This window comes from Mustela nigripes, chromosome 2, assembly GCF_022355385.1.
Source record: "Mustela nigripes isolate SB6536 chromosome 2, MUSNIG.SB6536, whole genome shotgun sequence".
Lineage (NCBI taxonomy): Eukaryota > Metazoa > Chordata > Mammalia > Carnivora > Mustelidae > Mustela > Mustela nigripes.
This window is the reverse complement of record NC_081558.1, coordinates 56,369,009-56,382,663: the sequence shown is the minus strand read 5'-3', so window position 1 is coordinate 56,382,663 and position 13,655 is coordinate 56,369,009. Positions and strand designations below refer to the sequence as shown.

Here is a 13,655-nt window from a genome sequence, read left to right as displayed (position 1 = left end):
AAAGCTCTGCATCTAATCAGGAGGGAATATCAGATAATCCCAAAATGAGGGACATTCTACAAAAAAACTGAACTGTAATCTTCACAAGCATCTTGGTCCCAAAAGAAAGACAGACCAAAGAACTATCTTAGGCTGAGAAAGATAGGATGACAGACAGCAGGCGACTCTGGCTGGGTTTTGTGCTTCCTATGAACAATATAACTAGGATAGACTGGCAAGGCTTGAATGAGGTCTGATGACTGTAGGCATCAGTGTTCATCTCCTCATTTTGATGATGTTGCGCGTAAGCCAGAAAATGTCTCTGTGGTAGCAAAGGCACATTAAAATAATTAGGGACATCAAGTTGGCTCTCAGACGGTTCAGGGACACCACTTTTTGTATTATACTTGCAACTTTTCTGTAAGCTGAAAATAGCTGCAAAGTTTTAAAGGGGCACCTGGGTGGCTCAGTCAGTTGAGCATCTGCCTTTGGCTCAGATCATGATCTCAGGGTCCTGGGATCGAGTCCTGCATCGGGCTCTCTACTCAGCGGGGAGCCTGCCTCTCCCTCTGCCTGCTGCTCCCCTCTGCCTGTGCTCTCTGTCAAATAAATAAACAAGATCTTTAAAAGAATTTCTTTTTTAAGTTAAATCTTCCTCCACAACTAGAGAGTATGTTAAGTGAAATAAATCAGAGGAAGACAAATACCATATGATTTCACTCACAAGTGGAATTTCAGAAACAAAATAAACAACCAAAGGAAAAAGAAAAGAGAGAGAGAGAGAGACAACCCAAGAAAGAGAGTCTTAATTATACAGAGAACTTGTGGTTAGCAGAGGGGGGGTGAGTGGGGGGATGGATGACATAGGGGATGGGAATTAAGGGGGGCACTTTTATGAGCACTGGGTGATTTATGGAAGTGCTGACTCACATATTATACCCCTGAAACTAACATAGCATTGTATGCTAACTATACTGAAATTAAAATTTTATAAAGACTATAAGAGAATACTTTTAAAAATTAGATCTTCTTCCCTTAAAAGAGACTAAAACTTGATTCGATAAGGCCTGAGGCACTGCAGGATAGCAAGGGAAATGAGCCCAGTCCTTGGGTCTACACCAGGACCAGCCAACAGGACCTTCTGCTCCCCATCTTCTCTGTGCAACGTGTCATAACCACTAGCCACATAGCAAACAAGCACGTGAGACACAGCCAGTACATCCAAGGAACTGGAGTTTTCATTTTACCTCATTTAAATTTAAATAGCCAGGGTTGGTGGCTACCATATTGGATAGTGAAGATTTATATAGATGTAAGTCCAATTCTAGCTCTGCCACTTACCAGCTTGACCAGAGGCTTAAATCTTTGTTTCTTTGTCTGAAAAATGGCAAAAATGGTGGTACATAGCAGATAACAAGCCCATCTGTATCCCCCAGTGCTGGGGAACACAGGGCTGGAAATGTCTCCCCAGCCACAACCTGCCTCCCCTTTAACTGACCCCCAGCGAAGGGCCACAGGCAACCCTTCCCTGTACCATGGGACAGCTTCCATTATCTGGGGCAAGTCTTCTCTTCCACAGCTGGGCATGCCAGCCTCCTCCACAATTTCCCACACCCAGAGCACACCCCAGCGGAGAGCAGAAGCAGCAAGGTTCCCACACAGCTGTGGGAGCCGAAATGCTCGTCCTTGCTCAGTCATGGGGGATGCCAGCCAGCATCCTGACAACCCTGGGTTCCTTGCCGATGGTGATGGTGCTGCTCAAAGTCCCCCACCCTGTGTGGAGCCAACTGACACCTCCTTCCTGCTTTTCCTGCAAAGGTGAGGCACCTCTTACCGCAGAGCGTTGTGGGAGTCCGAGAACCCATCAGCCTCCGTGTCCTTCACGATCGTCCAGTCAAAGACCAGCCCAGCCAGGGTGCTGAAAGTGTTCCCTGCAGGAAAAGATGGGGGGAGTGGGGGGAGCAGAAAGGCTCAGAGTTAACTCCCTGGAGCCAGGGGGAGGGGAAAATGCACTCAGGACCACCCCTCTGCAAAGCAGGTGTTATGCCCCCATTTCAGGAAAAGGAAACTGAGGCCTCAAGAGTCAGGGGATGAAGGGCGACAGCTCATCTCTCCCCTGGATCCTGGGACTCCCAGGGTCCCAGCGTGGAGGAAATGGCAAGCCACCCAAGCCAGATTTAGCTCTGCAGTTGGCTTACAGTTCGGGATGTCAGGACATGTGAGCCCAAATGGGCCCAGTAATGATTTTGAAGACGGGACTCAGAGTGGGTCCTAACGCTCTAGTGTGCGTACAAGGTCTGGTTGGGCATCAGTCAACACCCCGCAGTGGGGTGGGAGATGGCAACCAGTGGCTCTGAGGCCCCATCTCCTAGGAGCTGTAGCTTTGCTTTTACCTAGGCAATGCTGCTTTTACATTGTTAAGTCCCATCATCTCGAATGAAGAAATGCACCAAATAAATTCAACTCCCAAGTTCTCTTGGAAAGTCTACAGAGCTGGATTCCTGGGCCAATGTCCCTCTGGAGACCAGTGGTTGGCTCAGCCTTGCTAGGTGGGATCATGGTCTTGGATTTGCCACACTCCCTGCCATGCCCTATTGCCCCCCTGCCCCCCCACAACAGCCCTCATCTGCATTCCCTGCCTGCCTGGCAACCCAGATAAGAGCATCTGGGATCTGGAAAAGCTCCTTCTACGGTGCAAAGGGTAAGGCACTTAGTGCCAGATGGGCCCCAGGTCCTGCCCCACCCCACCTGTTGGATCTCAGAAGCCAAAAAAACATTGCTTAGCAAAAGCTCCAGAAAACTGGGCTGCTGCCTTTGCTATTACTTTTAGGCCAGCACAGAGTTATGCTGTGACCCAGCAATTCCACCCCTGCAGAAGCACAAGAGAAATGAAATCCATGTCCACAAAAAGACCTGTACATGAATATTCACAGCAGCATTATTCACAACAGCCAAAAGGTAGAAGCAACCTAAATGTCCATCAACAAATGACTGGATAAACAAATGTGCTCTCTCCACACAGTGGGATGTCATTCAGCCATACAAAGGAAGGAAATACTCGGCACAACGTGAATGAACCTTGGAAACATTATGCCAAGTGAAAGAAGTCAGACTCAAAAGACTGCACCATTGTATGATTCTACTTATAGAAAATGTCCACAATAGACAAATCTATATACACCAAAAGTAGTGGTTGCCAGGGGCCGGAGAGAGGAAAGAATGGGAAGGCACTGCTCAAGGGTACTTGGTTTCTTTTCTGTACTGACGCAAATGTTCTAAAATCAGCTAGTGTGATGGCTGTACCACTTCATGAATATATTAAAAACCACCAAACTGTACACTTTAAATGGATGAATGTCATGGCATACAATTCTTTTTTTTTTTTTTCAAGTAACTTAAGACAGGAAATAAAACAGAGTAGTCAAGAGTATGTGGTCAAGGGCGCCTGGGTGGCTCAGTGGGTTAAGCCACTGCCTTCAGCTCAGGTCATGATCTCAGGGTCCTGGGATCGAGTCCCGCATTGGGCTCTCTGCTCAGCAGGGAGCCTGCTTCCCTTCCTCTCTCTCTGCCTGCCTCTCCCGTCTACTTGTGATTTCTCTCTGTCAAATAAATAAATAAAATCTAAAAAAAAAAAGAGTATGTGGTCAATAAAGTTTTATTAGAACACAGCCACTATGCAACATTTAGGGCTGCTTTAGAGCGACAGTGGGGGGCGCCGAGTAGTTATAGCAGAGACTGTGTGGCCAGTAAAGTCTAAAACATTTACTCTCTCTGGCCCTTCACTGGAAAGGTCTGCTGAGCCCAGGCCAAGAGAGTGGACTCAGGGACCAGGACCAGGCCGGAGCTCAGACTCTGGTTGTGTTACATACTAACTATATGTCTTCTCCCTGCGCACACGTGTGTGTGTTCACCCTCTGTGCCTAAATCTCATCAATGGCTGTGAAATGAAGTTAGAACATGCAAAGTGCTCAGAAGAGTGCCTGGCCCCAGCATGGCGTCAAGTGTGGTCATTTGTTCCCAAGATCAATGACTCATCCCCGTGGGGAGCTCCTATCATCTCACTGCACAAACCCCTCCCCCAGCTCCCTCCCTTGAAGACCAAGTGCAAACCCCATGTGGGCAATGCAAGGTCCTTTACCTTTTGCATCCCCCGCCCCACCACCCTGCTGCGAGTTTCATCTTCTCAAGAAGAAAATGACCTTCCAAGGTGGGCAAACACCACACTCTTCATGGCTTGGTCAAACAGCATGTCCCTAAGAGACCATCCTAAATTCTGTCCCCCACACCCAATTTCCAGTGTGCCCCAGGTCGCCTTACATCTGATTTGATGACAAGCAGCACCTACTGAAATGCATGTGGTCCCCCCTATAGCCTGAGCTACTGGGGCAGAAGGCAGCCCTTCCTTCCCAGCATCTGGCAGGATGGCCAGCAGGTGGAACTGCTCAGACGCCACCAGGCTCACTGAGACCCGCTCTGTGCTGCCCAGCACGAAGCTCTGTACATGCTTCTTACTGAATCCTTGCAAGCCCCAAGTAAGCACCACCATCTCAGTTTCACAGACCAGAGAACAGATCAGAGAAGTGAGGCAGCTTATCTGATAAATGAATGGACAGGAAGAAGGGGCCTGATTGATGCTCTAGAACCGTGACTTTGTCCTCTAGGCACATTTGGCAATGGCTGGAGATACTTCCGGTCATCAAAACTTGAGTTCTGGGGTGCATGGGTGGCTCAGTGTGTTAAGCGTCTGCCTTTGGCTCAGGTCATGATCCCAGGATTCTGGGATTGAGCCCCACATTGGGTTCCCTGCTCAGTGGGGAGCCTGCTTTTCCCTCTCCCTCTGCCTTCTGTTCTACCTACTTGTGCGCTCTCTCTCTGTCTCTCTAACAAATAAAATCTTTAAATAACAAACTTGGGGAATTCTACTTCTTGTGGGTGAAGGCCAGAGATGTTACTGAGCACCATACAAAGCACGATACAACCCTTACCACAAATAACTCTCCACCCCTCAGTGCAGATACTACCCTAAGGTGGGCAGTTCTAATCTAGAGAATTTTATTTTTGAGCAGAGGGAAGTGGGGTGGCCAGGGAAGGTTTCAAAGGCAAGGTGAGCCAAGGACTGAGCTTACGTTTTGGGAGATCCCTCCTCTGAAAGACATCTGTTGCCTGAGTCACTTTCTCTAACGGGAATCTTAACCTACAAATTTCCCTTTGCTTAGCTTCCCAAGAGGTCAGTCCAAGAACAGTCTTCCCGAGACTTCCCAAGACTTGGACTTCCCAAGACAGTCCAAGAACAGATCTCCTCAGAACACCAGAACAATCCAATGTTGGAGTCTGGTGAAGTAAAGTGAATACGGCACTCGGGCCAGCATAGGGAGGCGACCCAGTGCACACACACACATGCCCAGGTGCACCCTGCAATCTAGACCAGGAAGCCAACCCCAGCCCTCAAAGCTGGGCAAGAAGGACACTCCCACCATTTCCAGTGCATCCAGGGAGCATCTCCCAGCTTCCTACTGCTGCCAAGACACCGGAGGTCAGCTTCCTGAAGACATGCTTTACCCAGCACTGTCCTGGGCACAGAATCAGCCTCTAGGAACTGCCAAATGTCTCATCTCACAGGCCCTGCCACAGAGGCCAAGGAGTGTCAACCCCCTATGGGTCCGAGAGCCACTCGGTGGTCCTGACCTCATCAGCGTCTCCCCAGCACCAGTTCTGCCTTCGGCTGGAACCGCCCTCCCCAGGGGAACGGCAGGGCCAGACATGAGGGGACAGCGAGCAAACTGCCAGCGGCCTGTCCTCACCTTCGGAGTCCAGAGCTTGGACCTTCAGCTCCAGGGGGGAGTCCTCCAGGTACAGCTCGCGGGTCGTGGAGACGATCTGAATGCCGTGGATGAGGTCGACGATGGCATCACAGCGGAGGACCTGGCCCGTGGCTGGGGGATGGGAATGGAGGGGTTGGCACAAAAGGTGGCACCCTGACTGCCACTCCCACCTCCAGGGTCTCCTGGGTCAGAAGCTCTCTCACTTTGGCAAGGACGTCAGCACCCAACAGAACCACCAGCACGATGTGGAGTTGGGAGAACCACACTGACTCTCAGCATCTAAGCCGCTGACCAACACACGGGCCTTCCGGAAGTCAGCACAGACCCGTGCAGAGTAAGGGCTCGGAGGCATTATCATGGCCTCTCTTGTTCTTCAGCAACATGAGCACCAGCATTTAGAGCTGCACACGAGAATACTCCTTGGAGAAAATCTGGTTTTGTTTGGGGTGTGACCACTAAGTTAAAAGCCCAGGGCTCTTTACGATGAGTTAGCACCAAAGAAGATAATGCAGTTTGGAATGCTTGACCCTGTGCTCCAATTAGGAACTGCACCCGGAGTTCGTCTGCTTACACTGGTTTTTATATGAGACCATCAACTGTACTACAGAATGAAAGGGTTTTTTACTAGCCTTTTTTACTAGCTCCTTAAGTGCAATACATAAATGGCATTACCCGGCGAATTCTCCAGTGTAAAAATAACAGCAGGTGACACAAAAACATCCTGCCCACTCTCCAGGCACCGTAGAAACCACCTGTGCCCCATTCACAGTACCTCGTTAGAAAGCACCACATCAAAATCTTTCAACTCATATGTAAAACTGGGAACCTATGCTTGGTAGCAAATAGCTCCAAAGATCCCTAAGTTGTCCCCTGGACAAATATATTTATTTTTCTATATAACACCCCACAAGCACCAAAAACAGTCTAAATGTCCAACAGCAGGGGATCCTTATAGGACAAGCCCCTGTGAGGAATAGTGTTGAGCCATTAAAAATAACCCTATAAAAATGAAAACTTTGCATCATGTTAAATGGCAGAAAGCATGCCAGAAAATGCCATTAATTGTCTTCCAAGCAGTTTACAACCCTAACAGGTTAAACTAAACATGGGCAGGAAAAGAACTGCAACAACTCTTTTTCATTTTGACTCAAGACCCATTGAGAGTTATTTGGTTAATAAGTAATTATTTAGAAATGAAAGGCAGACTCCACAGAGGGAAAACAGGACACAGCGCTGATGGGAGGGGCCAGGGTGGGTCCTGCCTGGGCATCTTCTGACCCAACGAGAGAGAGGCTGGCTGTGGGGCTGAGGTCTCAGTGGGGGGGCAGGTGCAGGGAAGGTGATGGGGGGTGCCGCCTCCCGTCTCTTGTCCCCCCCACCCCAGGTATTCCCACAGGGCACTCAAAGCTCTTACTGATGTCCTCGGCGAAGATGATGCTGGTCAGGCGGGCAGGCTGGGACAGGCGGGCCTGTACCACGGCCTTCTGGGAGCACTGGGCTTCGTCGGCACCCAGTGGCTCTATACTGGCCACTTCCGGCCGGGTCGATGACCTGGGGCAAAAAGGTCAGAATTTACTCTCTGGAGCTACCCCAGGAGGCATAGCTGGGGCCTGAAGCCAAAGCTGCAGTTCCCCATCCCGGGCACCATCCCAGACTGAAACACAGAATCGATGTGGGCAGTGTCCAGGATCTTCCCACCCAGGAAGAAGGGCCCGGCAGAGGCCCCTCTTGTAGGAGCATGACCACCTGGGTGCATGGGACCTCCACACGCACGTGCCCACCAAGCAAATGAACCAGGAGACCAAACACGGGGGAAAAACCTCCACGTTCAGTAGATAGTCGCCTTATAAGACTAGTCTGTGGAACTAGGAAGAATTCTCTCTTGGTGGGAAAACTGCCTCTGGGGTCTGGTAAGGAGGAACCACTGTGTGTCATAGCAGGCACCAGCATTCACCACCACCAAATAAGTCCCATAAAACCTGGAGATCACTGACTATAAATATAGCAAACAACCGTAAAGTCTAGTGTGCCCGGAGCTGACATTAAGGTGAAGCTGGGGAGAAAGACACACCACACACAAACAGACCATTAAAATCTATGAGCTGCCTTCCCATGGACAGACATGGCTTGACAACAACAGGTGGAAGGGAGAGCGTGACGGAAGGAGTGACCCAAGGTCAGTGCCATGGTTTCTCACCTTGGTTATGACACAGCCTGATGACAGTTTTGGGATCCAGGCAGGATGGGAATGAGTGGGTATGAGCAGAGCGGATACTTCCCAGAGCGGAGTGTCATTTTGGTACTCTGCCGACAGGGGGCGCGAGGGAGCTGCTGGGGGAGGCCTCTCAGAGCCTACCACAGGAAGATCGGATGTTTGGGGCAAGGCCCTGAGGTGGGAGCAGCCAGGAGCACTCAGAAAACAGGAGGCTAGTGTGATCTGAGGCCTGGGACTCAGGTCAAGGAGATGGACAGAGGCCAAGGTCAAGGAGGTGGAGATGCTGGCCACAGCCTGTGTTCTTAACCACCACCCCAAGCTGCTAATGGCTTTCCTTGAGAATTTTTTTTAAAGTTTGGAGTCTGATCCTCACAGGGAAATGTAAATCAAAACCACAACAGTTCACACCTCACACCTGTTAGAATGGCTATCATCAAAAAGATAAGAGATAACGAGTGTTGGCAAGGATGTGGGGAAAAGGGAACCCTCCTGCACAGTTGGTGGGCATGCAAATTGGTACAGCCCCTGTGGAAAACAGTATGGAGGTTCCTCCAAAAAAAAAAAAAATTAAAAATAGAACCACCATATGATTCATCAATTCCACTTCTGGGAATATATCCAAAGTAAATGAAATCCCTAACTTGAAAAGATATCTGCAGCCCCCATATTCACTGCTACATTATTCGCAACAGCCAAGACACGGAAGCAACCTAAGTGTCCATCGATGGTCAAATGAATAAAGAAAATGTGGAACACACACACACACACAGTGGAATATTACTGCACCATAGAAGAGAAGATAATCCTGCTCTTTCTGACAACATGGATACATCTTCAGGGTGTCACGCTCAGTGAAATAAGTCAGAGGGAGAAAGACAAAAACTGTGCGATCTCACTTGTATGAAGACTCACAAACTCACAACCAAACACACAGCAGCAGAGAACAGACTGGCGGCTGCTGCAGGTGGGAGATGGAGGAAATGGGCTAAGGGGATCAAAAGGTACAAAGTTCTGGTTATAATTAAATAAGTCCTGGTGATGGAAGGTATAGCGTGGTTACTACAGCTCACAGTATTGTACTGCATATTTGAGTTGGTTAAGGGAATAGATCTTAAAAGTTGTCAACACAAGAAAAGAACCATAACTATGTGTGTTGATGGACCAGACCAGATAAAACTTGTTTGATCATTCTGCAATAGACACATGTATCACCTCATTGTGTTGTATACCTTACACTAATACTATGTTATATGTCATACATATGTTTTTTTTAAAGATTTTATTTATTTATTTCACAGACAGAAATCACAAGTAGGCAAAGAGGCAGGCAGAGAGAGAGGGGGAAGCAGGCCTCCTACTGAGCAGAGAGCCTGATACGGGGCTTGATCCCAGGACCCTGGGATTATGACCTGAGCCAAAGGCAGAGGCTTTAACCCACTGAGCCACCCAGGTGCCCCACGTCATACATATGTTATACATCTATTACAACTCAATAAACCTGGGGCGGGGGGAGTCCTTAAAGGAGATGGCAGGGCTTGATTCCAAGGAGATGGCAGGAACCGAGATTAGGGAGGCACCAGAGGCCACAAGCAAAGAGCTTAGATTTATTCTGAGAGAAATGACAAGCCACGGAAGGATCTGAAGCAGGTGCACAATTCAAGCCGTTGCATACTGTATGGAGCAGGGGACAAGGTGTTGCCCTCAGGGCGCTTACAGTATACTCCAGGACCCAGGGAATGGGTGTCCCCTGTGCAGAGTGTCCAGCACTCATTCCTAGGGGCTGTGCTCAGCACAGCGGCCTGAACACAGCATGAATTACCGGTCTTTGCTTCCTTCCCAGCCCCTCGCTTAAACTCCCCAAAACACCATCGATGTGGAGTATTCAGAAAGAAACTTGTTTAAAACAAAACAAAAAACGCCTGCTGTAAAAAGCAATGGTGTGAAACAGAGCCCAAAAGACCTCTCCAAGTCTTCTGGCTTGTCACCGAGAGCCTCTCCCAGAGCCAGGTAGGCACAGTGGTCCCACCAGACGCACCTAAGGATGACAGTGTGGCACACACATCACAGACCCACACTGAGCAGCTTGGGGGGTGCCCGGATCAATACCACCATGAACATACTCAGAACACAGAGCTCACCCACTGTCATGGAAGGAACCCCCAGCCCCCGAGGAAATACACCGGGGTCTCCTCGCAGTGGGATTTCTTCTGAGAAAAGAGCATGTGAGCAACTAAGGAAAGACGACAAAGTGGGGCAGGAATGCATATGCAGATGAGAAGGTGAGAGGAGGTGATGAGAGGCAATGAGCCTCACGGCATGTGGGAACGCACTCTGTTTAGCTGCCAGCGGCTCTGCGACTCTAACGTACTTTTCTTTTTTCCTTTTAAGATTTTATTTATTTGAGGGGCACCTGATTGGCTCAGTGGATTAAAGCCTCTGCCTTACACTCAGGTCATGATCCCAAGATCCTGGGATTGAGCCCCACATCAGGCTCTCTGCTTGGCAGGGAGCCTGCTTCCTCCTCTCTCTCTGTCTGCCTCTCTGCCTACTTGTGATCTCTGTCAAATAAATAAATAAAATCTTAAAAAAAAATTATTTATTTGAGAGAGCATGAAAAAGAGTGAGCATGAGCTGGAGTGGACGAGGCAGATGGAGAAGCAGACTCCCCACGGAGCAGAGAGCCCAACAAGGGACTCGATCCCAGGACCCCCAGGATCACGACCTGAACTGAAGGCAGAGCCACCCTGGAGTCCCTCTAAAGTAGTGTTCAAAGGCCATTAAAACACACACACACACACACACACACACACACACACACACACACACACACGGGCATGTATACACACACAGAACTGTGTGTGGAAACAAAAAAATTAGAGAACTCACACAGAACGGAAGAGACCAAGGAGGCAGGACAAAGAAACGTAATGTAGGATCCCGGACAGGGTCCAGGAGCAGAAAAAGAACCTCCATGGGAAAACTGTGACCTCCGGAAAGTCTAGAGGTTGGTGACTATTCACCAGAGCTGGTTTCTTCATTTTGACCAAGGTTCCTGGTTGTGTGACACATGAACTTTAGGGGAAGCTGGCAAAAGGGTGTAAAAAGATCTCTGTACTACCTTTTTACCTTTCCTGTAAATCTAAAGTTATTCCACAATTAATTAAAAAAACAAACAAACAATGGAAGGATGGATAAACAGGCAAAGCAGAGAGGATTTTTATGGCAGGAAACCATTCTGTATATTATCATGGTGACACAGGTTGTTACACATTTGTCCAAACCCACGGAATGTATGACGTCAAGTAGAAGCCATGATGTAAGCTATGGACTTTGGGTGACAATGACGTGTGGATGTAGGTTCGCTGATTACAACAAATGTTAACAGTGGGGAATGTGGCAGGCGATTCTATATGGGAAATCTCTGTAATTTTGGCTTAATTTCTATGAAGCTGAAACTGCTCTAAAAAAAAATAATAATAAGGTCTATTTCAAAAGACAATTCCTATTTTCCGCTTCTACATTTGAGAAACAGTGTGGTCTACTTCACGTTCAATGGCCCCTGGCAGCCAGACATGGGGATTCTTGGTCTGGGCTGAAAACCCTTCCCCACTCTCTGAATCTCAGTCTCAAGAATGAGACAGGGACAGCCATCTCTCCTCCCGCTGCTGCACAGCGCAAGTTAATCAGAGGCAGAGAAGAATGGAGCTAGGTCAGGTCAAGCTGGAGAGGCCGGAGAATCTCTCTCCCGCCTCCCCACCCCCCATCCCCAGCCCTTCCGCAGCCACCCCAGAGAGGCCCTGCTAGCCTCAGCACACCTCTTACTCCCAACTAGGTTACATCCAGATGCGGGCCTCAAGGCAGCCCTGTCCAAGAGAAATAAGGCAGATCCCATCTATCGGTTTTTAATGGCCTTGTCAACAAAAGTTTAACAGGTGAAATGAATATTGTTCAGCGCAGTTTGGGATTTGCACAAAATTGAGTGCTAAGTACGGAGACTTCCCATACTTTCTACCCACACCCCCAGCACACACACACATACACACACTGTCTTGCCCGTTGTCGACATGCCTCACAGGAGGGCACATGTGCAACAACGGGGGAGGCCACAGACACATCACTATTGCCCAGAGCCTCCAGTTCACATGGGGGTTCATTCTCAAGGCTGTACAGTCTGGAATGAGGACATGTAGCCACCATCAATAACCTGACCCTGAGCAGCGTCACTGCCCTAGAAATCCTGGGCTCCACCAACTCATCCCCGTTTTTCAAGTTTCTATGAAAAAGCCATTTTAAAGTAATAGGCGGGGAATGACTGGGTGGCTCAGTTGGCTAAGCATCTGCCTGTGGCTCCAGTTGTGATCCCGGGGCCCCGAGATCGAACCCCATGTCGGGCTCTAGGCTCTCTGCTAGGTGGGGAGTCTGCTTCTCCATCTCGCTCTGCCCCTCCCCTCTCACTTTTGCTCTCTGGCTCTCAAATAAGTAAATTCAAAAAATAAAAATAAAGTAACTGGCGAGTTAATTTTAACTAGACTTAGGATACAACCCAGCATATCCCAGATGTCATCATCCCAACACTTGGCCCAGCTGTCCTGCAGGCCCTCACCACCACTCGAGGAGAGTGGCAAAGGCAGGGGATGGCCAGCTCTGAGGGCCGGCCCGCAGGTGGGCAGCCAGGGAGGCAAACACGACTCTCAATTCACCGCTTGTCCTGGGAATATCCTTTGCTCCCTGCCAAGGACCAGCGTGGGATCTGGCGGCCACAGAGTGCTCTTAGTGCCTCCTGGGAAAGTTCCCCCTCTTCACAGTTCGGGCTGATACGAGGGCGCTAAGTGCAGCCTTCAGATAAGACAGAACAGCTGCCTGGAAGGAAGGTGCCCACCCCAATCTGGGGCCTGTGTCCTAACCAGAAGACAGTGGGATCTCGTGCAGGGAAGGCAGCCACTAGTCCCCGCAGCACCTGCGGGCCTCGGCTACACTGGGGCAACGGGAGCCACACTCTGTCCTCATGGGGCAGCTGGGAGGGCCAGAGAGCACCTTGTGAGAAATGCGGAAATACCAGAATGTCAGCAGGTATGGCAGACGGCCAGGATTTGAGCAGAGTGTGCCACATCCCCCCACCCCCACACCCACACCAGCCTGCTGGTGTCACCCACGGATTCTCTGTGGGCTCCAGGAGGCCACAGCTGAAGCCAGAAGGCCTCAGGACAGCCCCCTACAGGACAGCTTAGGACAGCCTTGGGTTGTGGTTTTGTTAACTAGCAGAAGGGCTCTTTTCAGTTACCTGATCTTTCTGGGACATCCTGAGGCCTGCCTGCTTCGGGCGTACTTTGAAGGGGCACAAAAGAGCCACAGAACCCGGCAATTTATGTGCCCAGGTCACAGTGAGGTTCAAGTGAAAGACAGATAAAAAAGCACATTGAAAAGTGTTTGTCGGGAATTTGTCGGGCAGGTCCCGTCAGGACTCAAAGTCCAACCAGAGACTGCGGGGGCTAGGGGTGAAAACCTGGGGCCGTAGCAGCAGACAAGGAACAAGGACAGAAGTTGTTGACGATGGCTAACTCTGATGGTACGAGTATTGGTATTCATTACATTATTCTTTGTTCTTTTTTGTACTATTTCAACTTCTAAATATAAACATT

At 49.5% G+C, this 13,655-nt stretch overlaps 1 protein-coding gene across 1 annotated transcript in view; it reads right to left on the bottom strand.

Moving 5' to 3' along the window:
• Window positions 1-13,655, bottom strand: part of NUP210 (nucleoporin 210) — a 102,782-nt gene that overhangs the window by 77,102 nt on the left and 12,025 nt on the right. The window contains exons 2-4 of the mRNA XM_059390413.1: window positions 7,216-7,352; window positions 5,781-5,912; window positions 1,814-1,910 (exon numbers count right to left, since the gene is read on the bottom strand). Coding sequence (XP_059246396.1) covers window positions 1,814-1,910; window positions 5,781-5,912; window positions 7,216-7,352 — 366 coding nt within the window. The remainder of the gene's footprint in view (window positions 1-1,813; window positions 1,911-5,780; window positions 5,913-7,215; window positions 7,353-13,655) is intronic.